At 44.4% G+C, this 24,368-nt stretch overlaps 1 protein-coding gene across 3 annotated transcripts in view; it reads right to left on the minus strand.

The window, feature by feature from the left end:
- Positions 1-24,368, minus strand: part of osbpl8 (oxysterol binding protein-like 8) — a 386,181-nt gene that overhangs the window by 47,332 nt on the left and 314,481 nt on the right. For all 3 annotated transcript variants that reach the window (XM_072484706.1, XM_072484705.1, XM_072484707.1), the window contains 4 exons: positions 12,248-12,346; positions 9,095-9,192; positions 7,671-7,760; positions 6,437-6,573 (listed from right to left, as the gene is read on the minus strand). In XM_072484706.1, the coding sequence (XP_072340807.1) occupies positions 6,437-6,573; positions 7,671-7,760; positions 9,095-9,192; positions 12,248-12,346 (424 nt within the window). The remainder of the gene's footprint in view (positions 1-6,436; positions 6,574-7,670; positions 7,761-9,094; positions 9,193-12,247; positions 12,347-24,368) is intronic.

The raw sequence follows: 24,368 nt of genomic DNA on the forward strand, positions 1-24,368 counted from the left end.
ACTGATATTATTTGTGCGGACACTCGCCTTCGGTTCCTTATATAATAGCTTTACCCAGTTCACAAACCTTGGTCCAATCCCAAACCGCTCCAGCACTGCCATCAGGTACCCCCATTCACTCGATCAAACGCCTTCTCGGCGTCCAATGCCACAACTACCTCTGTTTCCTTTCTTTTCGCCGGTGCCATAGCAACGTTCAAAACCCTCCTAATGTTCAAAAACAGCTGCCTCCCTTTCACGAACCCAGTCTGATCCTCCCCTAGCACCTTCAGGAGGCACTCCTCCAGCCTACCCGCCAGTACCTTCGCCAACACTTTTACGTCCACGTTCAGAAGTGATATGGGCCGATGCGACCCACACTCCGTCGGATCCTCATCTTTTTTTACTAACAGGGACATCAATGCCTGCCCCAAGGTTTGCGGCAACACCCCCTTCCCTATCGCCTCCTCAAACATCCCCACCATCAGGGGTTCCAACCTATCCTTAAATTTTTTAATAATATTAAACCGGAAACCCATCCGGCCCTACCACCTATCCCGACTGCATCCTCCCAATCGCATCCTTTATCTCCTGCTCCACTATTGCTCCTTCTAATGTAGCCCTGTCCCCCTCCCCTAGCCTCGGGTACTCCAATCCATCTAGAAATTCCTGCATCTCACGGTCTCCCCCGAGTGGCTCTGACTTGTATAACCTCTCATAAAGCTCCTCAAAAACCTTGTTAATCAGCACTGGGCCATCACCAACTTCCCTGCCCTCTCCTTCACCTGAAGAATTTCCCTTGCCGCTGCCTCCCTCCTTATCTCCATGTTCATAAACCGCACCCCTTGCTCGTCTCAGTTGGCGCACCTGTAGTTCCTTCCTCTTTTCCAGCTTCGCCGGGTCCCCATCCTCTGCATACCTCCAACATCTCATCTATTACCCTCTGCCGCTCCAACCTCCCCTCTTTATCCACCCTGGCCTTAAACAAAATTACCTCACCTCTCACCACCGCCTTTAGAGCCTCCCAGACGACTGCCTTCGACACCTCACCCGTACAATTGAAACCTACATATTTCTTAATTACCTTTTCCATTTTCTCACAGAACACTTGGTTCCCCAAAAGCCCCACATCCAGTTTCCACCCCGGTCTCTGAGCTGCCCCCTTCTCCAGCACCATATCCACCCAATGTGGAGCGTGATCTGACACTGCAATTGCAGAGTATTCCGACCCCTTGACTCCAGCCAGCAAAGCCTTCCCCACCACAAAAAAGTCAATCCGCGAGTATACCTTATGGACCGCTGAGAAAAACGAATACTCCCGTTCCCTTGGGTGCAGGAACCTCCAGGGGTCCACCCCTCCCATTTCCACCATTAGCCCAGCCAGCGCATTCGCCCCCCGATAGGACCAGCGAGTGCGGTCGTGATCTGTCCAAGCTTGGCTCCTGCACCAAGTTCCAGTCCCCCCCCACAATCAGCTCATGCGTGTCCAAGTCGGGAACAGCCCCAAACACCTTCCTCGCGAATCCCACATCGTCCCAATTGGGACCGTATACACTTAACAGCGCCACTAATCTCACCTCCAGTGCCCCTGTCACAATCACATATCTACCCCCCTGATCTGGCACCACCTTCTCCATCTGGAAGAGTACCCTTTTGCTGACCAGCACCGCTACCCCTCGAGCCCTTCCATCAAATCCGGAGTGAAACACTTGGCTAACCCAGCCCTTTTTAAGCCTCACCTGGTCCTTCACCCTCAAGTGAGTCTTATGCAGCATTGCTACATCGGCTTTCAAACTTTTAAGATGTGCAAGCACCCTTGACCTCTTGACCGGACCTCCTAGCCCTCTCGCGTTCCACGTGATTATCCTTACTGGGGGGTCTGTCACCCCGCCCCCCCACCTTTCTTATCCACCATCATCATACCACTAGGCCCTGCCCCATAAGCCTGACCCGCCCCTGTCCATTGTTAACATTGAACCCCTTTCCCCCCCTCCCAAGAACCCCCCCTACAAAAACATCCCCCAACATCCATCCCTCCATCCCCTCTTGCTCGCCTCGTAGGCCCAGTGAAGGCTGCTATCCAGGCTCCAACGTCCGCAGTCCTCCTCTCACCTCACCCCCGTTCACTAACTGACTCTAGTTAGCTAGCGCGGGTGGCTCCCCCCGCCAAGACCTCTCGCTCCCTTCCACCCAGTCCCAGAGAAAGAAACACCAAAACAAACCCAACAATCCAACTCCTACAATTCACTAACATAACATTTAACCGTTGCAACACAGAAGGCCATTAACTTGAACTCTGTAACAATGCAAAGAGAAGTAAATTTCAATACAAATCAGTAAAAAGAAAGTTGTAACATTTGTACATTTTCCAGCCGCTCAAACACAGTCCACAGTCTCTCTTCCAGTTCCGCTCTTCACGTCTGTCCCAAGCCTTCTGCCCTCACGAACGCCTCAGCCGCCTCCGCTGTCTCAAAATAAAAGTCTTTGGCGTTATATGTTACTCTCAACTTCGCCGGGTACACCACACCAAATCGCACCCCCTTCTTGTACAAAGCCGCCTTCACTCGCCCAAACGCCGCTCGTCTTTTTGCCAACTCCACCGTCAAGACCTGGTAGATCCGAACTGCAATACCATCCCACAGCACCTCACGCTCCTGCTTCGCCCAGCTTAATACTTTCTCCTTGATGCAAAACTTATGGAAGCAGATAATTACTGCCCTTGGCGGCTCGTTCACTTTGGGCTTCGGCCTTAATGACCGATGAGCTTGGTCTAGCTCGTACAGGGTGGGGCTCTCACCCTCCCCCATCAGCTCCTGCCAACTTCTTAGCGAAGTATTGCGTTGGCCTTAGGCCCTCTGTCCCTTCAGGCAAGCCCACAATTCTCAAATTTTGCCGCCTTGAGCGGTTTTCCAAGTCTTCCAACTTTGCTCTGAGTCCTCTGTTAACCTCCACCACCCTCCGCAGCTCGTCCCCCATCGAGGTGACCTGGTCGCTGTGTCGTGTCACGGCCTTCTCCACCTCCTTCATCTTCTCGCTCTGCTCTCTCACCTCGGCCGATGCCTTTGCCACCTCCACCCTCATCAGGCCGATTGCCTCCTCCACCCATGACCTCAACACGATCGCCATCTCTTTCCTCAAGGCCTCCATGTGCCTCACCAAATGTTTTTCCAGCTCCACCGCCATCACCTCGGTCATCTTCTCCACCGTAAGTAGTGTGGCCCCGCCTTGCAGTTCGGCTTCCGCCATCCTGTCAACACTTTTGCTCGTCTTCTCCTTCGGCGGCGAACCCGCGTTTCCTCCTTTCTTCGACGCTGCTCTTTGCATCCTTTAGCGGCTTATTGTTTTTTATCTTCTTTCCTTTCTCCTCTCTCTCCCTTCACCCTCCTGCCCTTCATCAATCTGACATTCTTCTTTTTTGAAAAAAAAAGGGGGAGAAAAAAAAACTTATCACCAAACTTCCTTAAATCTTCTTTCTTTCTCCTCTGCATTCACCTGGGACCAGGCTTCAACCTTCTTTCTTCTTCCTAGGTGGGAGCCATCTGACGTGGAGCACCCTCCCTACATGGTGCCCTGGCCTCAGGCCTGCCGCCCCCGCTACTCTGACCTGCCGCGCCGGGCCCCTCAGGCCCCTGCCGCCCGACACCCGTGCGGGGTTCTTCGCCGTTTTTTAAACCGGCCCCGCTGGCTGCTTGTGGCGGCCCCAAAGACCGACGATAGTCAGGGGGTGCGTGAGGACTCGGGGCTTTCCCGAAATCGTCGCGAATCGCGGCCACCGGCGGGAGCTCTTGTTGCGTCCGCCCTGCTCGCCCACGCCACCGGAAGTCATCCTAGTGGAGTTAAAGTCCGAGTGATTACTTTTGGGAATTATAAATAACCTAGTTAACAAGTTAAAAAGAATCATAGAATTTACAGTGCAGAAGTAGCAAGGTAGCTAACTCAGCTGACTGAGTGACATGAGGGAGTAGCACTCAGGAGCTGACCTGTGAGGGAGCAATGGGGTGGAACAAGGCAACCCAAACTCCAGACACTCGGCAACGTCGAAATTCAAAGGCCTGGCATCAATTTTTGAAAAATACCATTAGCACAAGGGTGGAAGCTGATTGGTAGGCAAATTGTTTTCTCCACTTTAAAGTTACAATAAGGAAAGTCAAGTGTTAAAACAGATTATTAAGAATAACGTACAGAATTTTCTGCTAAGCATAAATTTAAGAGTCTTTTCAACGAAAAGTGCTACCATTTGACCAGCTTTAGCATCGGCTTGAGGCACAGCGGTGCATCCGCGAGGCTGAGAGGTTCATAGATATCACATTTGTAGATGTGGCCACCCCGCAGCTTAAGGACATGCAGTTAGACAGGGAATGGGTGACCACCAGTCTGAGGAAGGTGGGCACGCAGGTAGACAAGAAAGCCCCAGAGTGCATCTCACTCAAGAACCGTTTTTCTGTGTTGGAAAACAATGAGAGTGACTGTTCCGCCGGAGAGTGCAACCGGTTTTCTCTCTACCTCCCTTTATGAATAGCAGAGTTTTATTAGTTACCCTCCAATCTGTCGGAACCATTCCAGAGTCCAAAGAATTTTGGAAAATGACCGCTAATGGGTCTACTACTTCTAGGCCTACTTCCTCAAGTACTCAGGGATGAAGAATATCAGGCCCTAGAGATTTATCTGCTTCAATCGCTCTAATGTCCCTAAAATTATTTCTCTAATACCTATTTCCTTCAACTCCTCACTAAAATTTGTGCATCTTAGAACTTCCGGTACATTATTTATGTTTACTATTTTGATGACAGAAGCAAAGTACGAATTTAGTTCCTCGGCCGTTGTTCCATAAGACCATAAGACAAAGGAGCAAAATTAGGCCATTTGGCCCACCAGGTCTGCTATGCCATTCAATCATGGCTGATACCTTTCTTATCCCCATTCTCCTGCCTTTTCCCCATATTATTAATCAAGAACCTAGCTATCTCTGTCTTAAAGACGCTCAGTGATTTGGCTTCCACAGCCTCCTGTGCAAAAGAGTTCCACGGATTCACCATCCACTGGTTGAAGAAATTCTCCCCATCTCAGTTTGAAAGGATCGCCCCTTAAGTCTGATGCTGTGCCCCGGGTTCTAGTTTTTCCTACTAGTGGAAACATACTCTCCATGTCCACTCTATCTAGGCCTCTCAGTGTCCTTTAAGTTTCAATAAGATATCCCTGAACCCAGAGTCCTCAACCGCTCCTTATATGGCAAGCTCTTCATTCCAGAGATCATTCTTGTGAACCTCCTTTGGACCCTTTCCAAGGCCAGCACATCCTTCCTTAGATACGGGGCCCAGAATTACTCACAATATTCCAAATGGAGTCTGACCAGAGCTTTACACAGCCTCAGAAGTACTTCCCTGCTCTTGTATTCTAGCTCTCTCGACATGAAGGCGAATATTGCATTTGTCTTCCTTACTACCGACTGAACCTGAACGTTAACCGTAAGAAAATCTTGAACTTGGACCCTCAAGTCCCTTTGGGCTTCTATTTTTTCTTGCTAACTTGGTATGCCTCTTCTTTGAATCTAATACTCCCTCTAAGTTCACTTGTAAGCCATGGTTTGGCCACGGTTCACTTTCTACTCTTGCGCCAAATAGGAATAAACAACTTTTGGAGTTCACCCATTGGTTCCTTGAATGCCCGCCATTGCCCATCCACTGTCCTTACTTTCAGCAATGTTTCTCAGTCGATCATAGCCAACTCATGCCTCATACTATCAAAGTTACCTTTATTAAAATTCAGGACCCTAGTCTTAGAATCAACTACCTCACTATCCACCATGATAAAGAATTCTACTCATCCCCAAGATTCTCTCACAATTAGTTTGCCAACTAATCCTATCTCATTACGCAACTCCCAATCCAAGATGGCCTGTGCTCTTGTTCCTCAACGTATTGGTCCAGAAAACCATCCCGTACACAAATTCCTCCTCTATTGTACTGTGTCTAATTTGACTCATCCAATCTATATGCAGTTTTGCCCTTTTGAACGAACAAAATCACAATGTTAATCTTTCTGGTCAAAAATCCCCAAACTCAATTCTATCTATATTTCACCCAACTTACAAAATAAGAACAAGTTAAATGCTGATTTGAATCATTCAAGGAATTCCAGAGAGCACTTGGTTTCCAAAGCACAATACAGCATCTAAGATTAAAGCATTTTACACTTTTCTTTTGCAATTGCTCAAAAGCTCTTTTTAGATCAATAGACATTCTCACTTAGCTGAAACGCAGAAAAACCTAATCAGAGTTGGGCTACCTGGGTTAATTATCAGAGACAGTGGGGACAGGGACTGCCATAAAATTTGTAAAATATTTAAATTTCAGCCAAGCACAAATACCATGTAGGTATAACAAATAATAAATGGATTGTTTGCCTTTATTGCAAGGGGGTGGGCGGATTGAGTATTAAAGTATAATAACAGCCGTACCTTGCTGACTCCATGTCCTCCTGTTCATCAAAGAGCACAGTGCACCTGGTTAGTCTCTGTTGTCGGATTTCATGTGTGGGGTTCCAGAATATTTCTGACACACCAGTTTTTTTGTCATTAATCATTACTTCACCATCCTAGAAATTGTTAAAAAAGTAGAAACTAATCAAGTTAATTAAAATGTAACTGTAAATATAACAAAATTATTTAAATATATTTGAAATTCTTTTAACTTATGAATCAAAACAAATTGCAGTATTTCTAGAATAATTACTTTCTAATACTGTTTTAGAAGTAGCATAGTCTGCATTAAATTATTACTGAATTGTTACAGTGCAGAAAGTGGCCTTTCGGCCCATCATGCCTGCACCTGCGCTCCAAATGAGCATTATGATTTAGTGCCATTCTTCTGCCATTGCCCTTGCATATTACTTCAATTCACATAATCATCAAATGCCCTCTTGAATGCCTCAATTGAATCTGATTCCACCACACTTGTAAGCAGTGCATTCCAGGCCAGAACCACCTCCATTGTGTGAGAAAGTTTTTTTCCACATCATATTTGGTTCTTTTGCAAATCACTTTCAATCTGTGCCTCGTCCTTCTTGATCCTTGGAGCAGGAAAAGTTTCTCCCTGTCTACTCAGCCCCCTCATGATTTTAAATGCCTCTATCAAATCTCCTCTTAGCCTTCTTCTCTCCAAGAACAGTCCCAACCGCTCCAATGTATCCTCACAACTGAAGTTTCTCATCCCTGGAACCAATCGTGAACCTCTTCTGCACTCTGTCCAATGCATTCATATCCTTCCTATAGTGTGGCACCCAGAACTGTACACAATATTTCAGCTGAGGTCTAAGTATTGTCTTATACAAATTCAATATAATCTCCTTGCTCTTGTACTCTATGTCCCTGCTAATAAAGTCGAGGATTCTGTATGCTGTATTAGTTGCTCTCTCCACCTGCCCTGTCACATTTAATGAGTTATGCACATTATGCCCAGGTCCCTCTGCTCCTGAATACCCTTTATTGTACCCTTATTTTTTAATGCTTCTCCATGTTCTTCCTACCAAAATGAATTCCCCACCCTTCTCCAAATTGAACTTAATCTGCCACCTATTTACCCTTTCACCAATTTGTCTATAGCCTTTCACAGTCATTTGTAACTTATACTCTTTAAAATGAATGATATTTTCAACATCCAAAAATGATCTCAAATATAAATCACACGACTCACCCAGTGTCCTTCCAGAGTAGCCAAAACCTCTGATCCCAACTTGATTTTTCCAAATATCTGGTTAACATTGTTGCTGTTGCCTAAAAATGGCTGCAGACATGACAATTATTGACTATACTGCAGTGGCTATGTAAAATACCACGATAATGACATTTATTTGAGCAGGCTGTTTCTCATTTAAAGTTGAGGTAACATCGGCAACTTAATTTTTGAAATGTTAGGTTTCAAGACAAATAGCAATTTTTTGTTTGATCCTTACACTTCACTTTTAGGATCACCCAAAATTTCCACCTATCCGCCCCCACCTGGTGAAAGCGGCAAGTTCAGTCATCTTAGTGTTTCTGATTACACTAGCAGAGATTCGGAACCCAACACATGGGGATGTTTAGCCATGATTTCTATTCGTAAGTACATTTTAAATATCAAATTCTTGTCTTGACAACACCTGCACAGCAAATGTAACAAAGACGCAATTTAATTCGCAAAAGGCATGTCATTTATCGATTAGACTAAATGGTTAATAACATTTTGGAACATTAATGTTTGGATTTTAATACTTGTCTTACTCAACTACTGGTATGTATAAACCAAAATTAAGCTGAAACCTTTTTTAACCAAGATTTGAGGTATAGTTTGGAAATTAATGATAATTTCTTTACATTGGCTCATCTGTGTGCTGGACAAGGACCATCATCAGTGTAACCAATTGTTGATCAACAATCATTCCAAAGAAGAGTTATTTGACTCGAAACGTTAACTCTGTTTCTCTCTCCATAGATGCTGCCAGACCTGCTAAGTTTTTCCAGCCCTTTGTTTAAATAATAAAATGAGGCGTTTATTTAAGTATTTTAGAAAACAATGATTTAGGGTCTCGGTGGCATGATGCTGCAGCGGTTAGCATTGCTGCCTCAGGATCCGGATTCCTATCCATGTGGAGTTTGCATTCTCTCCGTGTCTGCATGAGTCTCACCCTCATAACCCAAAAATGTGCAGGGTTGGCCACACTAAATTGCCCTTAAACGATTTAGAATCTCAAGAATTGTGCAAAAGGACTCTTGGAAAATCTGACCTTTCATTTTTAGAGAGAAGTGTCTACCATCTCTCAAAGAACCCAGTCAAAGTGTTGAATTTGTGTGCAAAGCCACACCCTACTGTCCTATGTGGCAATTATGAATTGCACAGGCAACACAGCCACCTGGAAACAGGAATCCAAAGTGTACTTACAATGAAGTTAACTTATTCATTTTTTGCATGACATGGCTTCCTACGCAATGAATGGAAGTCATGAACAGCTACATCAGCTCCTTTTTGAAATTTCTATAAAGGAAACTAGTTTACTGATTAATGTTACCATTAAAGGCAACAGAATTGAAAGGCAATTCCCCAAATTCTGCAAAATAAAGTAATAAGAATTATTAGCTCACCTTCAATTTGAATTCGATTATAGCACTGTACCCTGTTTTCTCACATGTGATATTAACATAGCCTCCAAGTTCAAGAGTCATTGGACCATAAACAATTCCTAGAAGGTAAGGATTTGTGAAAAAAGCTTGTGTTAGATCTAAGACGTGCAAAAATACACCTATCCATCACACACCAAACTTCACACTTTATTAAATATACCAAATAAATCAGTTCTTGAATTGGAGCCAGCAATTTGCAGGAAATTTCTTGCCCTGAATCGATCTGAACAAATAACAACTGACTCCAACTGGTTTCCAGATGCAAATGTTGAGCAAGGCCACAGATAAACAGTACATTCATGCTCTTGGTTATGAGGCAGCAACACCACTGGAGATCCAATAGTGTGGAGAAAGAACCTTTAGAATGTGACTATGGTGCAAAAGAATGTTAAATTTTGCTGGATTTTAAACAACAATTTCTTAATCAGATCCACAGAAAAATAAACTAGAAAAACATTAATCATTCCAGTTCAATGAAAAGAATGGCTATGTTAAATTTCCTGCACGAGAAACAAAAGCAGCTGCAAATGCTAATGGATGACTAACAAAAAATGGCTTGCTCTGCATTTTCTATTGTGAGGATTTTTAGCAACAGGAGACTTGTTCAACTGCCACATACAACAGAGAAATGTGCATCGTCAGTTAGTTGTTCCTTCCACCTGCTAGAAGACAGCATGACTTGAGGCAAGTCTTCAGCCTTTTGACTGATAAAGCAAATAAGCTTTGTACACCAATGAAACAATACTGACAAAGACAACAAAAGATCAACTGGTATAAAATCTAATTTTATTGGGTGTTAAAATAGCAAAGCTGTAAATGGTGAGAAACATAGAAACATACAAAACTCCAAGACATGCTGGATGAGGAGGAGAATGATGGGCTGGGATGGAGCTTTTTATATGGAGGATTTGTAACTTCAGGCAAACGTAGTGATTATGCTCCTATCTCAAAAGAATAATGCTCGGTATCAGAAAAGAACCTATATTGGTCCAAGATAAGAGGCTAGAGTTCTGACTTAATCTGCTGAAATTCATTCCTGATGGGAACAACACATCCAACATTTTCAACATTCATTCCCTCCACCACAGATGCACAGTAGCAGCAGTATGTACAGTGTACAAGATGAACTGCAGCAACTCACCAAGGCTCCTTTCACAGCACCTTCCAAACCCATGACCTCTACCACCTAGGAGAAGTGCAGTAGATACATGGGAATACCATCATGTGCAAGTTCCCCTTTGAGTCACACACACCATCATGACTTGGCAATATTTTGCAGTTCCTTGGCTGCTGCTGGGTCAAAATCATGGAACTCGCTTCCGAACAGTGTTGTGGTTGTTCCTGCAACACATGAACTGCAGAGGTTCAAGAACGCAGTTCACCATCATATTTTCAAGGGCAATTAGAAATTGGCAATAGATGTTAGCTGAGTCAGCAATGTCCACAACCCACGAACAAACTAAAAAAATGGAAATCCAGTCCAGGTTTCTGAGTTCAGCCACGTGGGGCTGTTAATTGAATTTCCTGGCTGTATCATCTGATTTCTGCCAAATCAACCAGCTCAGGTTGCTCGGGAAATGGGAACTAGATTGAGAAAAACAAACACCAAGTTGTCAGGTCAGATTGAATCTAATGTTAGTGTCACAACTGGGATGCAGAGAAAAGATCAATTTAATACGAGGTAGGTCCATTCAAAAGTCTGATGGCAGCAGGGAAGAAGCTGTTCCTGTTTGTGTGTTGGCCTAGACAACATTCAGACTTGGGCTGAAAATCACAAGTAGCATCCACACCAGGCAATAATCATCTCCAAAAAGAAAGAATCTAAGCCCCTTCCCTCGACATTCAATTATTTATCATCACGGAAACACTTATTATCAACATTTGTGCAGTATCTTATTAATGCTTTTTGGAAATCCAAGTATATTACATCTACTGGTTCCCCTTTATCTATCCTGCTTGTTACCACCTCAAATAATTCTGACAAATGTGTCAGGCATGATCTCTATTTCACTTACTCTGCATGATTATATGATGTATTTCTAAATGTTCTGCTATTATATCCTTTATAATGGGCTGTAACATTTTCCCAATGACTGACGTTAAATAATAGCAAAACATCTACCGTTAGCAGTGATTCTGTGATTTGGCAATGCAACACACAACTAATTTAAGATAATGAGTTAAGTTCACAACGTGGCTCATTTATACCATTCAGAGTCGACTTGCCAACCAATCAGCACTCATTTACTCCCGTCGTATAAATTCTTTTGACCGTGTGAAATTTGTAATCTTGCATTTGTCCTCATGATTGCAAGACAAAAAGCTTTGGCAACACTGCATAGTTCTTGCACATCTCTGACTTTCCTGCAGATTTGTTCCACTCCTCTCTCTTTATTTGGAGGCTTATAGAATACTCCCAAAGGCTTATAGAATAGCCCCAGTAGCATGATCATTCCCTTTTTGCATCTCATCCATAACCAAATAGATTCTGTCCTTGTCCATTCAAAGACATTCCTCCATTCCAAAACCATAATACACTCGCTGATCAATGCTGCCACTCCATCTTCCTTTTTTCTTCTCTGTGCACTTTATATTCTTGAATATTAAGTGCCCAGTCCTCACCATTTTTCAGTCACGTTTCTCTTGTAGCCACTGCATCATATTTCCATACTGTTATTTGTGCTTTTAGTTTACAATCTTACTCATTACACTTTGGGTGTTTACATAAATGCATTGCAAATCTACCTTTGTATTCCTCAAAGTCCTTCTTATGCCACTTGTATCTAATATAGAACTTTGCACTTCTCAAGTGCTGTCCATGTTCTCACTATAAACACCTTACTCTTTTGTTCCTACTTTTACATCCTGGTGACCAGCCCCGTGCCAAATTTGAACCTTCCCCAACCATAGCAGCGAACCTCTTCATGAGGCCATTGGACCTCAGCAGGACTGGGACCAATATGGCACCGCCAAATAGGTGCCTCCTGTTTCAGAATTGGCCCACTGTCTCAAGAATCTCACATCCCTCGAACAAATCAAAACAAAATTTTCATGCAATACTTAGGTTGATCGAGGAAGAAATGCAACTTTAAACAAGGAATCCAGAGATACTACCTTTGCAATGAGCATAGGGCATGTTCATTATATAATCTTCCCCTCTGTTGAGGAAAGAAAGTCTAGCTTCACCATCCAATATGGCAGATAATGAATTACCTGAAACATAAGAGCAAATAATACATATTATTTTAATACACAAATCTTCCAATCAGAATTTGTATTTAATTTCACTGAATCCCAGCAGGTTGTGTTTTCCATAGTTTTATTCACCCATGTAAATTTACTCTCTCACTCTCCTTGAACGTTGACACCATGCTGAGACATCTTTTGTATAGATGCTATTTACTCTTCATTTTGTATTTATTTATTTTTGATTTTTCCAATTAAGGCGTAATTTAGCGTGACCTATCCAACTTCCCTGCACATCTTTGGGTTGTAGGGGTGAGACTCACACAGACATGGGAGAATGTGCAAACTCCGCACGGTCTGTGACCAGGGGCCGGGATCAAACCTGGGTCCTCAGCGCCGTGTGGCACTGCACCACCCCTGTTATTTACTCCTCATACTGAGAACAAGCATCCATTATTTACATCGGAGCCATGATGGCGAGTGCTCATAGGTTGTTGAGACCACTTGGGGCAGCACAGCTGAATTTGATCCTTGCCTTGCTTGATGTCCACTTTCAGCAAGGGTTCTCAGATCCTGACCTGGAAGTAAGAAACAAAGGCCACAAAGGCTAGATATCGTGCCCTTACAGCTGCAAAGAGACCAGTGAATCCAGCACAGTGTGGGGATCAATAGCTTGCACTTATATGGTTAATTAACAAAGATCACCTCAGTATGCTTCACAAAAAAACAATGACAATGCCAAGTCTAGAAAAAAGGTTAGGAGCAGTGACCTAAAGCAAACAGCTGCAGTTGTCTGTTTAGCACTGGAGTGCTGTTTTGGGTACATTGAAGTGCTTCAGCTGGAATTTGCCTTCTGTAGCTGGCTTACTTCACTTCAGGGGAAGCCGATAAAAAAGTGGCAATTCAGAAAGAGAATGAGAACGAGCGAGCCAGGAGTTTACAGACAAAATATAAAAGCGATATCAGATGAGTCCCTAAGTTAATTGGTTGGTCAGTATAGGCCATTCCTGACTCAACACAGAGGAGACGATGGTGAGTAACAAGTGAGTTATAATGTCGTAAACACTTTATAAAGTTTGTCTGAGCAGCTCAGCCATGTGAAAGTCGAGCAGTCCTGATGACTACCTCTGCAGGAAGTGTCACCAGCTGCAGAAACTTGAGCTCTGGGTTGCGGTACTCGAGCAGCGGCTGGAATCACTGTTGGACATCTACAAATCTGAGGATTACGCGGATAACATATTTCGAGAGGTGGTCACACCGCAGCAAACCGAGAGAGGGACTGGGAGAATGCCAATCCCGAAGCTGTCTCGCTCTCTAACATTCCTTTCTGGGGTAAAAACACAACAGGAAAAGTAGCCCAACCATTGAAGGATAGTATTAGATCCAAGAAGAGTCAAATAAAGTTGCTAGAAAAAGTAGCAAGCCTGAGGATTCAGAGAAGTTCAGATTTCAGCAATGGAGCATCAAGAGATTGATTAGGAGGGAAAAACAGAATATGAGAATAAACTTGCAAGGAACATAAAGCAGACTGCAAAAGCTTCTATAAGTATGTAAAACGAAAAAGATTAGTGAAGACAAATATATGTCCTTACAATCTGAAACAGGAGAATTTATAATGGAACACAAGGAAATAGCAGAGCTGTTAAACAACTACTCTAGTTCTGTCTTCACTGTAGAAGACACAAATAACTTCCCAGAAATGCTCAGAAACAAAGACACGAGGGAGGAGGAGGAATTGAAAGTAATTATTGTTAGTGTCAAAAAGTGGAAAAATCAATGTGGCTGAATGCTCATATATCCCCATGGCCTGATAATCTACAATGGCACTAAAGAAGGTGGCCATAGAAATAGTTGCCACATTGGTTGTCATCTTCCATTCTGAAGATTCGGGAACAGTCCTGGCAGATGGGTAGGCTGCAAATGTAATTCCCGATATAAAAAAGGAGGGAAGGGAAAAACAGGGAATTTCAGACCAGCTAGTCTAACATCAGTAGAGGCATGATGCTAGAGTCTATTCGAAAGGCTGTGCTAACAGGCTGTGCTAACAGAAAACTGAGAAATATCAGTGAAATTAGATAAAATCAACATGGTTTATGAAATGGGAATCATGTTTGACAAACTTACTAGAGTTTTTTGAGAACATTAACTTGTAGGATAGATGAGGGGGAATCAGTGGATGAGGTGCATTTGGATTTTCAGGAAACTTCTGATAAGAGGTCAGTGTGCAAAATTAAAGCTTCTGGCATTGGAGGTAAAATATTGGCATGAACTGAGAATTAGTTGACAGCCAGGAAATAGTGAATAGGATTAAATGAGTATTTTTTGGAGTGGGAGTCAGTGACTAGTGGGGTACCATCGGGACCCCAACTATTCACAATATACATCAATTATTTAGTTGTGGGAATCAAATGACGACACAAAACTAGGTGGGAATGTGATTGGTGAGAAGGTTGTTAAGAAGCTTCAAGGCGATTTAGACAGGATGAGCGAGTGTGCAAATATATGGCAGATTCAGTGTAACATGTAAAAGTGTGAAGTTATCCAATTCGATAAGAAAAACAGAATAGAAGTGTATTATTTAAATAGCAATAGAGACAAATGGACCTGTGTTTCCTTGTACACCAGTCACTGAAATCAAGCCTGCAGGTGCAGCAAGCAGAAGGAAGGCAAATGATCTGTTAGCCTTCATTGTTAGAAGATTTGAGTACAGGAGCAAGAATGTCTTCTGACAGCTTTTCAGGGCCTTTGTGAGACCACAACTAGAAAATTGTGTGTAACTTTGTTCCCTTAACTAAGAAAATATATACTTGACATAGAGTGAGTTTGGGGAAGATTCACAAGACTGATTTCTGGGATGGTAAGATTGTCATATGTGAAGAGATTGGGTGGACTCGGCCTGTACTCACTGAATGAAATGAAATGAAAATCGCTTATTGTCACAAGTAGGCTTCAAATGAGGTTACTGTGAAAAGCCCCTAATCGCCACATTCCAGCGCCTGTTCAGGGAGGCTGATACGGGAGTTTAGAAGAATGAGAGGGGATCTCATTGAAACAAAATTCTGACAGGCTGGACACAGATGATATTCCCTCTGGCTGGGGGTTCTAAAACAAGGAGACAGTCTCAGGATATGGGGTAGGCCACTTAGGATTGAGATGAAAAATTCCTTCACTCACGAGGATGGTGAACCTGTGGAATTCTCTACCACAGAACATCATGGAGGTCAAGTCACCGAATATATTTAAGAAGGAAGTAGATAGATTTCTAGACACTAAACGTGTCAAGGGCTATGGGCAGAGCCTGGGAGTATGAGATAGAGGATCAGCCACGATCATACGAATGATGGAGCAGGTTCAAGGGGCCGAATAGCCTACTCATGCTCCTATTTTCTAAGTAACCGCTTTTCCTTTTGAATACTGGAGAGTGAGATGGTTCATTAGAGGGCTTTATGAAAAGCCAAATTTGTGGTACCATGGGTTGCACAGCTACACAGGAGGGGAGCAGGAAGAGTGCAAGTTCTATAGTGGCAGGATTCCACAATTAGAAGAGAATACAGGCGTTTCTGCGTCTTAGATGTGGCCACAAGGCGGTATGTTGCCCCCCCACCCCGGTACCAGGGTCAAGCTGGTCACAGAACGGCTGGAGGACATTCTTTTTGGGGAACGTGAACATCCAGAAGTTGAGGTCCACAGTGGGACTAATGACACCAGTAGGAATAGTGATGAGGTCCTGAAAGCAGATTTTTGGCTGTTAGTGAGGGAAATAAAATGTAGGATCTCAAGAGAAGTAATCTCAGGATTTCCCCAAGTGGCACTTACTAATGAGCATAAGAATAGGAAGATTGAGTAGTTGAACACCTATGGAGAAATGGAGTACAAGGGAGAGCTTTAGATTTCTGAGGCATTGGGATTGGTTCTGGGACAGGTGTAACCTGTACAAGGATGGATTACACTGGGACTAATGACCTTGTGGGGAGGTTTGTTACTCTTGTCGCGGAGGGCTTAAATTAGACTGGAAGGGGGATGGGAACCTAAGGAGAAATTGAGGGGAGAAAAGCTGGCAGTGTGAATGAAAGAAGTCTTAAGTGACAAAGAGGATTATTCAAGGTAACTAGAATACTTGGAGAGTCTGGTGGAACCAGAGTGGGCAACAGTAAGTCATCAGATGGGGGTCACAGTAACAGGGAAAAGTAAAAAAAAGCCCAAATCAAGATTAATGCGCACAGAAATGAATGCACGGGGAGTGGTTAATAACGTTAGTGAACTACAAGCACGGGCTGACAAATGGAATCATGGTATTATTGATATAACAGAGAACTGTCTCAAAGAAGGGCAGGACTGTGTTAAATATTCATTGGCATAAGGTGCCGAGAACACACATGAAAAGAAAGGGGGGGAGAAAGAGAGTGGCAGTATTGATTAAAGATGGTATTACAGTACTGTGCTAGGAAAATAAAGTTTTTTTTAATGGATATATATTAGAAATGAGGTGTAGCTTTAAGTGGATTTAATTTAATGCTTCTGTGCCTGGAAGGGTAAATCCTATAAGTAGATTCATGCCGGTCAAAGGTGTGTGTGTGTGTGTGTGTGTGCTGGGGGGGGGGGGGGGCTACGGCGCAAAGACTAAATACACCAGCAGTGGTTGCTTAGTAACTGGGGCCTTGCAATGTGGAGAAGCTTTTATGTATCAGTTTACTTAATTTGATTGTAGTTGGAGATGGTAGGGAGAGAAAAGGCAGCTCTTATAGTTCTGCTAGAAGCAGTTCATAGAAGGTTAGACAGGGAACACCTCTCAGCTTTGCCACAAGAAAAGCCATATCATCAAATAATGGGTAAGAAAACAAGCGCAGAGATTTGAAGAGCAGGTAGTTAAGAAAACTAGAGAAACGAAGATACATTTGAAATGAAAAATGAAAATCGCTTATTGTCACAAGTAGGCTTCAAATGAAGTTACTGTGAAAAGCCCCTAGTCGCCACATTCCGGCGCCTGTTCGGGGAGGCTGTTAGGGGAATTGAACCGTGCTGCTGGCCTGCCTGGGTCTGCTTTCAAAGCCAGCGATTTAGCCCTGTGCTAAACAGCCCCATTTCCAAGACATCTGAGGTTAAAGGTACTAGAACAGGGAACTGTTCAGAAAATCTAGACAGCTGAAGGGAAGGCTGAAATGCAAGGAAGTTATCTGATGTGATTTTCAGGTTTGAGAGATTTTATTACACCCTGTGGAACTGGAATTGTAATAACTACAGAAATTGGTGGCTGGATCTCAGAGTTTGTGTAAAGCAGTGAAGACAAAAGACAAAAGAAACCTACAAAGGGGGTGGTGTAAAATTCTGGACTGGATTCACTGTTAAAAGTGGAGAAAACGCTTGGGTTAAAAGAGTAATTTGTAACACCTGAACTGGTTTACAGAAGGCAAACCATTAAGGTAAAGCATTTAAAAAAAATAAATTTAGAGTACCCAATTTTCTTTCTAATTAAGGAGCAATTTAGAGTGGTCAATCCACCTACATTGCACATCTTTGGGTTGTGGGGATGAGACCCATGCAGACACAAGAAGAAGGTGCAATCTCCAAATGGTCAGTGACCTGGGGCTGGAATCGAACCCGGGTACTCGGTGCAATGAGGCAGCAGTGCTAACCACTGCGCCACCGTGCCGCCCTGAGGCAAAGCATTATGAGTGAAAATTTTAAAGTGCGTTTATGGAAATGGAGTTTGAAAATTCTCATGTGATCATCATCCCTGGGGATTCTGTGAAGAAATCCAGACACTAACGTGGGTTCAGAGCGGAGCGCGTGTATTTGGCCACAGTCATTTTGTGTGCTCAAAAGGAGCTGTGTTAATGGGACCATTGTAGATTAAGATGTATTTTTAATCCATGCGAATCCTAAAATCTGTGTCTAACTGTAAAACTGAGGGGGGGGGGGGGGAGAGGAGGAGGAGAAAGAGTGGTAAGGGTGCATTGTATCGTAATCCAATTTTTAACATATTTAATAAATGCTTCTTCTCGTTGTTAAGGCTAATTAGTGGCCCTGTGACACTGTTTCTCCACGTTTTATAAAAAAGTTAAAAAGTTCCAGTTTTTTGAGCCAGGGTTCCATTCTGGGATCTTCCCATCCAGTTATATCAACTGGCATTGTAACAAAAGGAAAGAGAGGATGTTCCAGAGGGGTTGAGGACAGGATTTCAGGCTTCAGTGAGGAATGTAAAAGATGCAGTAACACTGATCGATGTAGTACATAGACTACTACCTAGTGAAGGGATGTAGAGAAACAAATTTGCAAAGAAATTACAGAGAGGTGCATGAATTAAAAGAGTAATTATAATGTGAGACTTCAATTATATAGACTGTAATAGGCACAGTGCATAGGGTCTTGAGGAGCGAGAGCTCCTGGAATGTGTTCAAGGTAACTTCCTACAGCAGTACGTTTCCAGTCCAACGAGAGGGCAAGCACCAAAATCTGGGAAATTAGTTGGCCCAAGTGGATCAAATATCAGTGGGAGACCATTTGGGGACCAGTGACTATTGTATCATTAAATTTTGCTTGGTCATGAAAAAGGACAGGGAGCAATCCAGAGCAGGGATAATTAACTGGGGGAAAGATAACTTCAATGGTATGAGAATGCATCGGAGTTGAGTGAATTGGAATCAAATGTTGGCAAATAAAGATGGTGCCTGAACAATGGGCTACCTTCAAAGCAAAGGTCGGGCAAATAAATGTAGAGTGCCCTCGATGATGAGAGAGCTAGAGGTGAAGATGAAAAGCAAGAAATGTGCATACAACAGATGTCAGGTAGAAAATACAATAGAGAATCAGACGCAATATAGTAGGACCGGAGATAAAGTGAAAAAACTAATAAGAAAAGCAAGGAGCGAGCATTTAAAGAGACCAGCAGCTAACATAAAAGGGAATCCCAAGATTTTCTACAAGAATATGCTACCCAGGCCAAGATGAGAGAGGAGGTAACTGGAACATGAGAAGAATTTTGAATTCAGAAGGAGGATCTGTTAGAAAGGCTATTTTTACTTAAAATTGTTAAAGTACCAGGACTGGATTAGGTGCATCCAAGGGTAGAGGGAAGGAGTGGAAATTGTAGAGGGAGTGACGATAACCTTCCAGTTTTCCTTAGACACAGGGGTGGTGTCAGAGGGCTGAAGAATTGTGAATGTTACACTCGTGTTCAAAAAGGGGCACAAGGATAAAGCCGGCAACAACAGCCCAGTCGGTTTGACTTCAGTAACTTCTGGAAACTATAGTTCGGGACAAAAATCAATCATCACTTAGATAAGTGCAGGATTATTAAGGGAAGCCAGCATGGCTGTGAAGGCAATGGAGATCACAAGAATGATTCCAAGGATAAACAAATGCAGCTTTGAGGATAGCTTGGAGAAGTCAGGAGTATTTTTCTTGGGGAAAAAAAGGCTGACCGGAGACTTGATAGAGGTACTCAAGATCGAAGGGGTTATGGACAGGGTAAATAGAGTGAAATTGTTCCGTCTCAGCAATACACCAAGAACTAAAGAGCACAGATTGAAAATAATGGGGAAAAGGAGGAGAAGTGATGCGAGGAAAATTTATTTCAACCAGAGGGTCATTGGAGCCTAGAACTAACTTCCTGAGAAGCTGGCGGAGGCAGATTAGATTGAGATATTCAAAAAAGGAATTGGATTGCTATTTGAAGAGAAATAATGCTCAAGTTTATGGGGTTGAGACTAGGTAGAATGCTCTTTCAGAGAAAAAATGCTGGAAAATCTCAGCAGGTCTGGCAGCATCTGTAGGGAGAGAAAAGAGCTAACGTTTCGAGTCCGATGACTCTTTGTCAAAGTCATCGGACTCGAAACGTTAGCTCTTTTCTCTCCCTGCAGAGGCTGCCAGACCTGCTGAGATGTTCCAGCATTTTCTCTTTCATTTCAGATTCCAGCATCCGCAGTAATTTGCTTTTATGCTCTTTCAGAGATCCAGTGCAGACTTGATGGGCAATTGCCTTGTTCTACCCTGTGAAGTAAGTAATTTTGCCTCCTGTCTTCAGGAAAAGCACTTGCATTTGTTCAATTCCCTTCCCTCCAGTACTGACAAGAAATGTGTGAAACACGTCATAGCACATTCATCACAAATGCATTACAACTGATGTTAGCTACCACCAATGGAGCTGCAGAGCACCATGAGAAATACTATTAATAGCTTCCTTGCTTAGTATTGCAGAGGTTGAGTCGGTTTTTAAATTTAAAAAAGAAATACAAAATACCTTTTTCAAGCTCCTATGTAGACACACCATTCCCTGCATCCTATGCCCCTGTCCTGGTAGTTTTATAGCTAACTTTTGCTAGTGTCACATGGGAGGGTTTAAACTAGTATGGCAGGGAGGTGGGCACCGGAGCAATAGGTCAGAATGTGAAAGCATTGAGGGAGAACTAGGGAATAGGGCCAGTATGACCCTGAGGAAGAGCAGACAGGGAGATGTTGCTGAACACAGCGGGTCTGGTGGCCTGAAGTGCATATGTTTGAAAGCAAGAAGTATTATGGGTAAGGCAGATGGACGTAGAGCTTGGATTAGTACTTGGAAATATGATGTTGTTGCCATTACAGAGACCTGGTTGAGGGAAGGACAGGATTGGCAGCTAAACGATCCAGGATTTAGATGTTTAAGGCGGGATAGAGGGGGATGTAAAAGGGGTAGCGGAGTTGCGCTACTGGTTAGGGAGAATATCACAGCTGTACTATGGGAGGACACCTCAGAGGGCAGCGAGGCTATATGGGTAGAGATCAGGAATAAGAAGGGTGCAGTCACAATGTTCGGGGTTTACTACAGGCCTCCCAACAGCCAGCAGGAGATAGAGGAGCAGATAGGTAGACAGATTTGGAAACGAGAAAAAATCTTGTGATGGGAGACTTTAACTTCCCCAATATTAACGGGGACCCACTTAGTGCCAGGGCCTTAGACAGGGCAGAGTTTGTAAGGAGCATCCAGGAGGGCTTCTTAAAACAATATGTAGACAGTCCAACTAGGGAAGGGGCTGTACTGGACCTGGTATTGGGGAAATGAGCCCAGCCAGGTGGTAGAAGTTTCAGTAGGGGAGCATTTCGGGAACAGTGACCACAATTCAGTAAGTTTTAAAGTGCTGGTGGACAAGGATAAGAGTGGTTATAGGGTGAATGTGCTAAATTGGGGAAGGCTAATTATAACAATGTTAGGCGGGAACTGAAGAACCTAGATTGGGGGCGGACGTTCGAGGGTAAATCAACATCTGACATGTGGGAGGCTTTCAAATGTCAGTTGAAAGGAATTCAGGACTGGCATGTTCCTGTGAGGAAGAAGGATAAATACGGCAAATTTCAGGAATCTTGGATAACGAGAGATATTGTAGGCCTCGTCAAAAAGAAAAAGGAGGCATTCGTCAGGGCTAGAAGGCTGGGAACAGCCGAAGCCTGTGTGGAATATAAGGAAAGTAGGAAGGAACTTAAGCAAGGAGTCAGGAGAGCTAGAAGGGGTCACGAAAAGTAATTGGCAAATAGGGTTAAGGAAAATCCCAAGGCTTTTTACACGTACATAAAAAGCAAGAGGGTAGCCAGGGAAAGGGTTGGCCCACTGAAGGATAGGCAAGGGAATCTATGTGTGGAGCCAGAGGAAATGGGTGAGGTACAAAATGAATACTTCGCATCAGTATTCACCAAAGAGAAAGAATTGGTGGATGTGGAGTCTGGAGAAGGGTGTGTAGATAGCCTGGGTCACATTGAGATCCAAAAAGACAAAGTGTTGGGCGTCTTGAAAAATATTAAGGTAGATAAGTCCCCAGGGTCTGATGGGATCTACCCCAGAATACTGAAGGAGGCTAGAGAGGAAATTGCTGAGGCCTTGACAGAAATCTTTGGATCCTCACCATCTTCAGGTGATGTCCCGGAGGACTGGAGAATAGCCAATGTTGTTCCTTTAAGAAGGGTAGCAAGGATCATCCAGGGAACTACAGGCCGGTGAGCCTTACGTCAGCGGTAGGGAAATTACTGGAGAGAATTCTTCGAGACAGGATCTACTCCCATGATTAGTGAGAGGCAGCATGGTTTTGTGAAGGGGAGGTCGTGTCTCACTAACTTGATAGAGTTTTTCGAAGCGGTCACAAAGATGATTGATGCAGGTAGGGCAGTAGATGTTGTCTATATGGACTTCAGTAAGGCCTTTGACAAGGTCCCCCATGGTAGACTGGTACAAAAGGTGACGTCACACAGGATCAGGGGTGAGCTGGTAAGGTGGATACAGAACTGGCTAGGTCATAGAAGGCAGAGAGTAGCAATGAAAGGGTTCTTTTCTTTAAAAAAAAATAAATAATTTTTATTAAAGTTTTCATAAAATATCAATAACAAAATGAAAAAGGAACCCAACAGGGATAAGTACAAAACACAGTCTAGAAAAGCAACCCTCCATACCCCACTGCCCCCTGTACATGAATAATAAATTAACATTGACACCCCGACTTAACTCAACAGGTATATACACCCCCTCAGACCCTCCAGTGTAAATAACGAAAGCAAGAATAAAAATAAAGTAAAGTAAACCACCCCCCCACCGAATTGCTGCTGCCATTGACCAATGTCTACCGTTCTGCCAGGAAGTCTAAGAACGGTTGCCATCACCTAAAGAACCCTTGTACCGGCCCTCTCAAGGCGAATTTCACCCTCTCCAACTTAATAAATCCTGCCATATCGTTGATCCAGGATTCCACACTTGGGCGCCTCGCATCCTTCCACTGAAGAAGAATCCTTCGCCGGCTACCAGGGACGCAAAGGCTCGAATACCGGCCTCTTTCGCCTCCTTCACTCCCGGCTCCTCTGAGACCCCAAATATTGCGAGCCCCCAGCCCGGTTTGACCCTGGATCCTACCACCCTCGTCACCGTCCTCGCTACGCCCTACCAAAATTCCTCCAGCGCTGGGCACGCCCAGAACATATGGGTGTGATTAACTGGGCTCCCAGAGCACCTAACACACCTGTGCTCACCCCCAAAAAACCGGCTCATCCTTGTCCCGGTCATGTGTGCCCTGTGCAGCACTTTAAACTGTATGAGGCTGAGCCTCGCGCACGATGCCTCCCTAGGGCATCTGCCCACATCCCATCCTCAATCTCCTCTCCCAACTCCTCCTCCCACTTGCCTTTCACCTCCACCACCGAGGCCTCCTTCTCCTCCTGCATCACCTGGTAAGTTTCCGAGATTTCCCCACTCCAACCACCCCCCCCCCCCCCCCCCCCGAGAGCACCCTGTCCTGTATTGTGTGTGTCAGCAGCCGCGGGAATTCCACCACCTGCTGCCCGCCTGGCAAACGCCCTTACCTGTAAGTACCTGAAGGTGTTCCCCGGGGGAGCCAGTACTTCTCCTCCAGCTCACCCAGGCTCGCGAACGTTCCGTCCACAAAAGGTCCCCCAACCTTTGTATCCCTGCCCTGTGCCACCCCGAAAACCCTCCATCTGTTCTCCCTTGGAACGAACCGGTGGTTCCCCCATATTGGGGTCCACACCGAGGCCCCAGCTTCCCCCTGTGCCGCCTCCACTGTCCCAGATTTTGAGGGCAGCCGCCACCACCGGGCTAGCGGTATACCTCCTTGGAGGGAACGGCAGCGGCGCCGTTGCCAGCGCCCCCAAACTCGTACCCACACAAGACGCCGTCTCCAAACTCTTCCATCCAGCCCCCCCCCCCCCCCTCCATCACCCACTTGCGCACCATCGTCGCATTGGCGGCCCAGTAGTACCCACAGAGGTTGGGCAGCGCCAGCCCCCCCCTATTTCTACTCCGCTCCAGGAACACCCTTCTCACCCTCGGAGTCCCTCGCACCCACACAAACCCCATTATACTCCTGTTAACCCGCCTAAAAAAGACCTTTGGGATAAACACGGGGAGGCACTGGAACAGGAACAAAACCCTTGGGAGCACCGTCATTTTGACTGACTGCACCCTATCCGCCAAGGACAGCGGTAACGCGTCCCACCTCTTGAACTCTACCTCCATTTGCTCCACCAGCCTTGTGAAATTAACCAATGCTGGGCCCCCCAGCTCCTGGCCCCCCAAATA

Source organism: Scyliorhinus torazame, chromosome 19 (assembly GCF_047496885.1).
Source record: "Scyliorhinus torazame isolate Kashiwa2021f chromosome 19, sScyTor2.1, whole genome shotgun sequence".
In the NCBI taxonomy this organism is placed as follows: domain Eukaryota; kingdom Metazoa; phylum Chordata; class Chondrichthyes; order Carcharhiniformes; family Scyliorhinidae; genus Scyliorhinus; species Scyliorhinus torazame.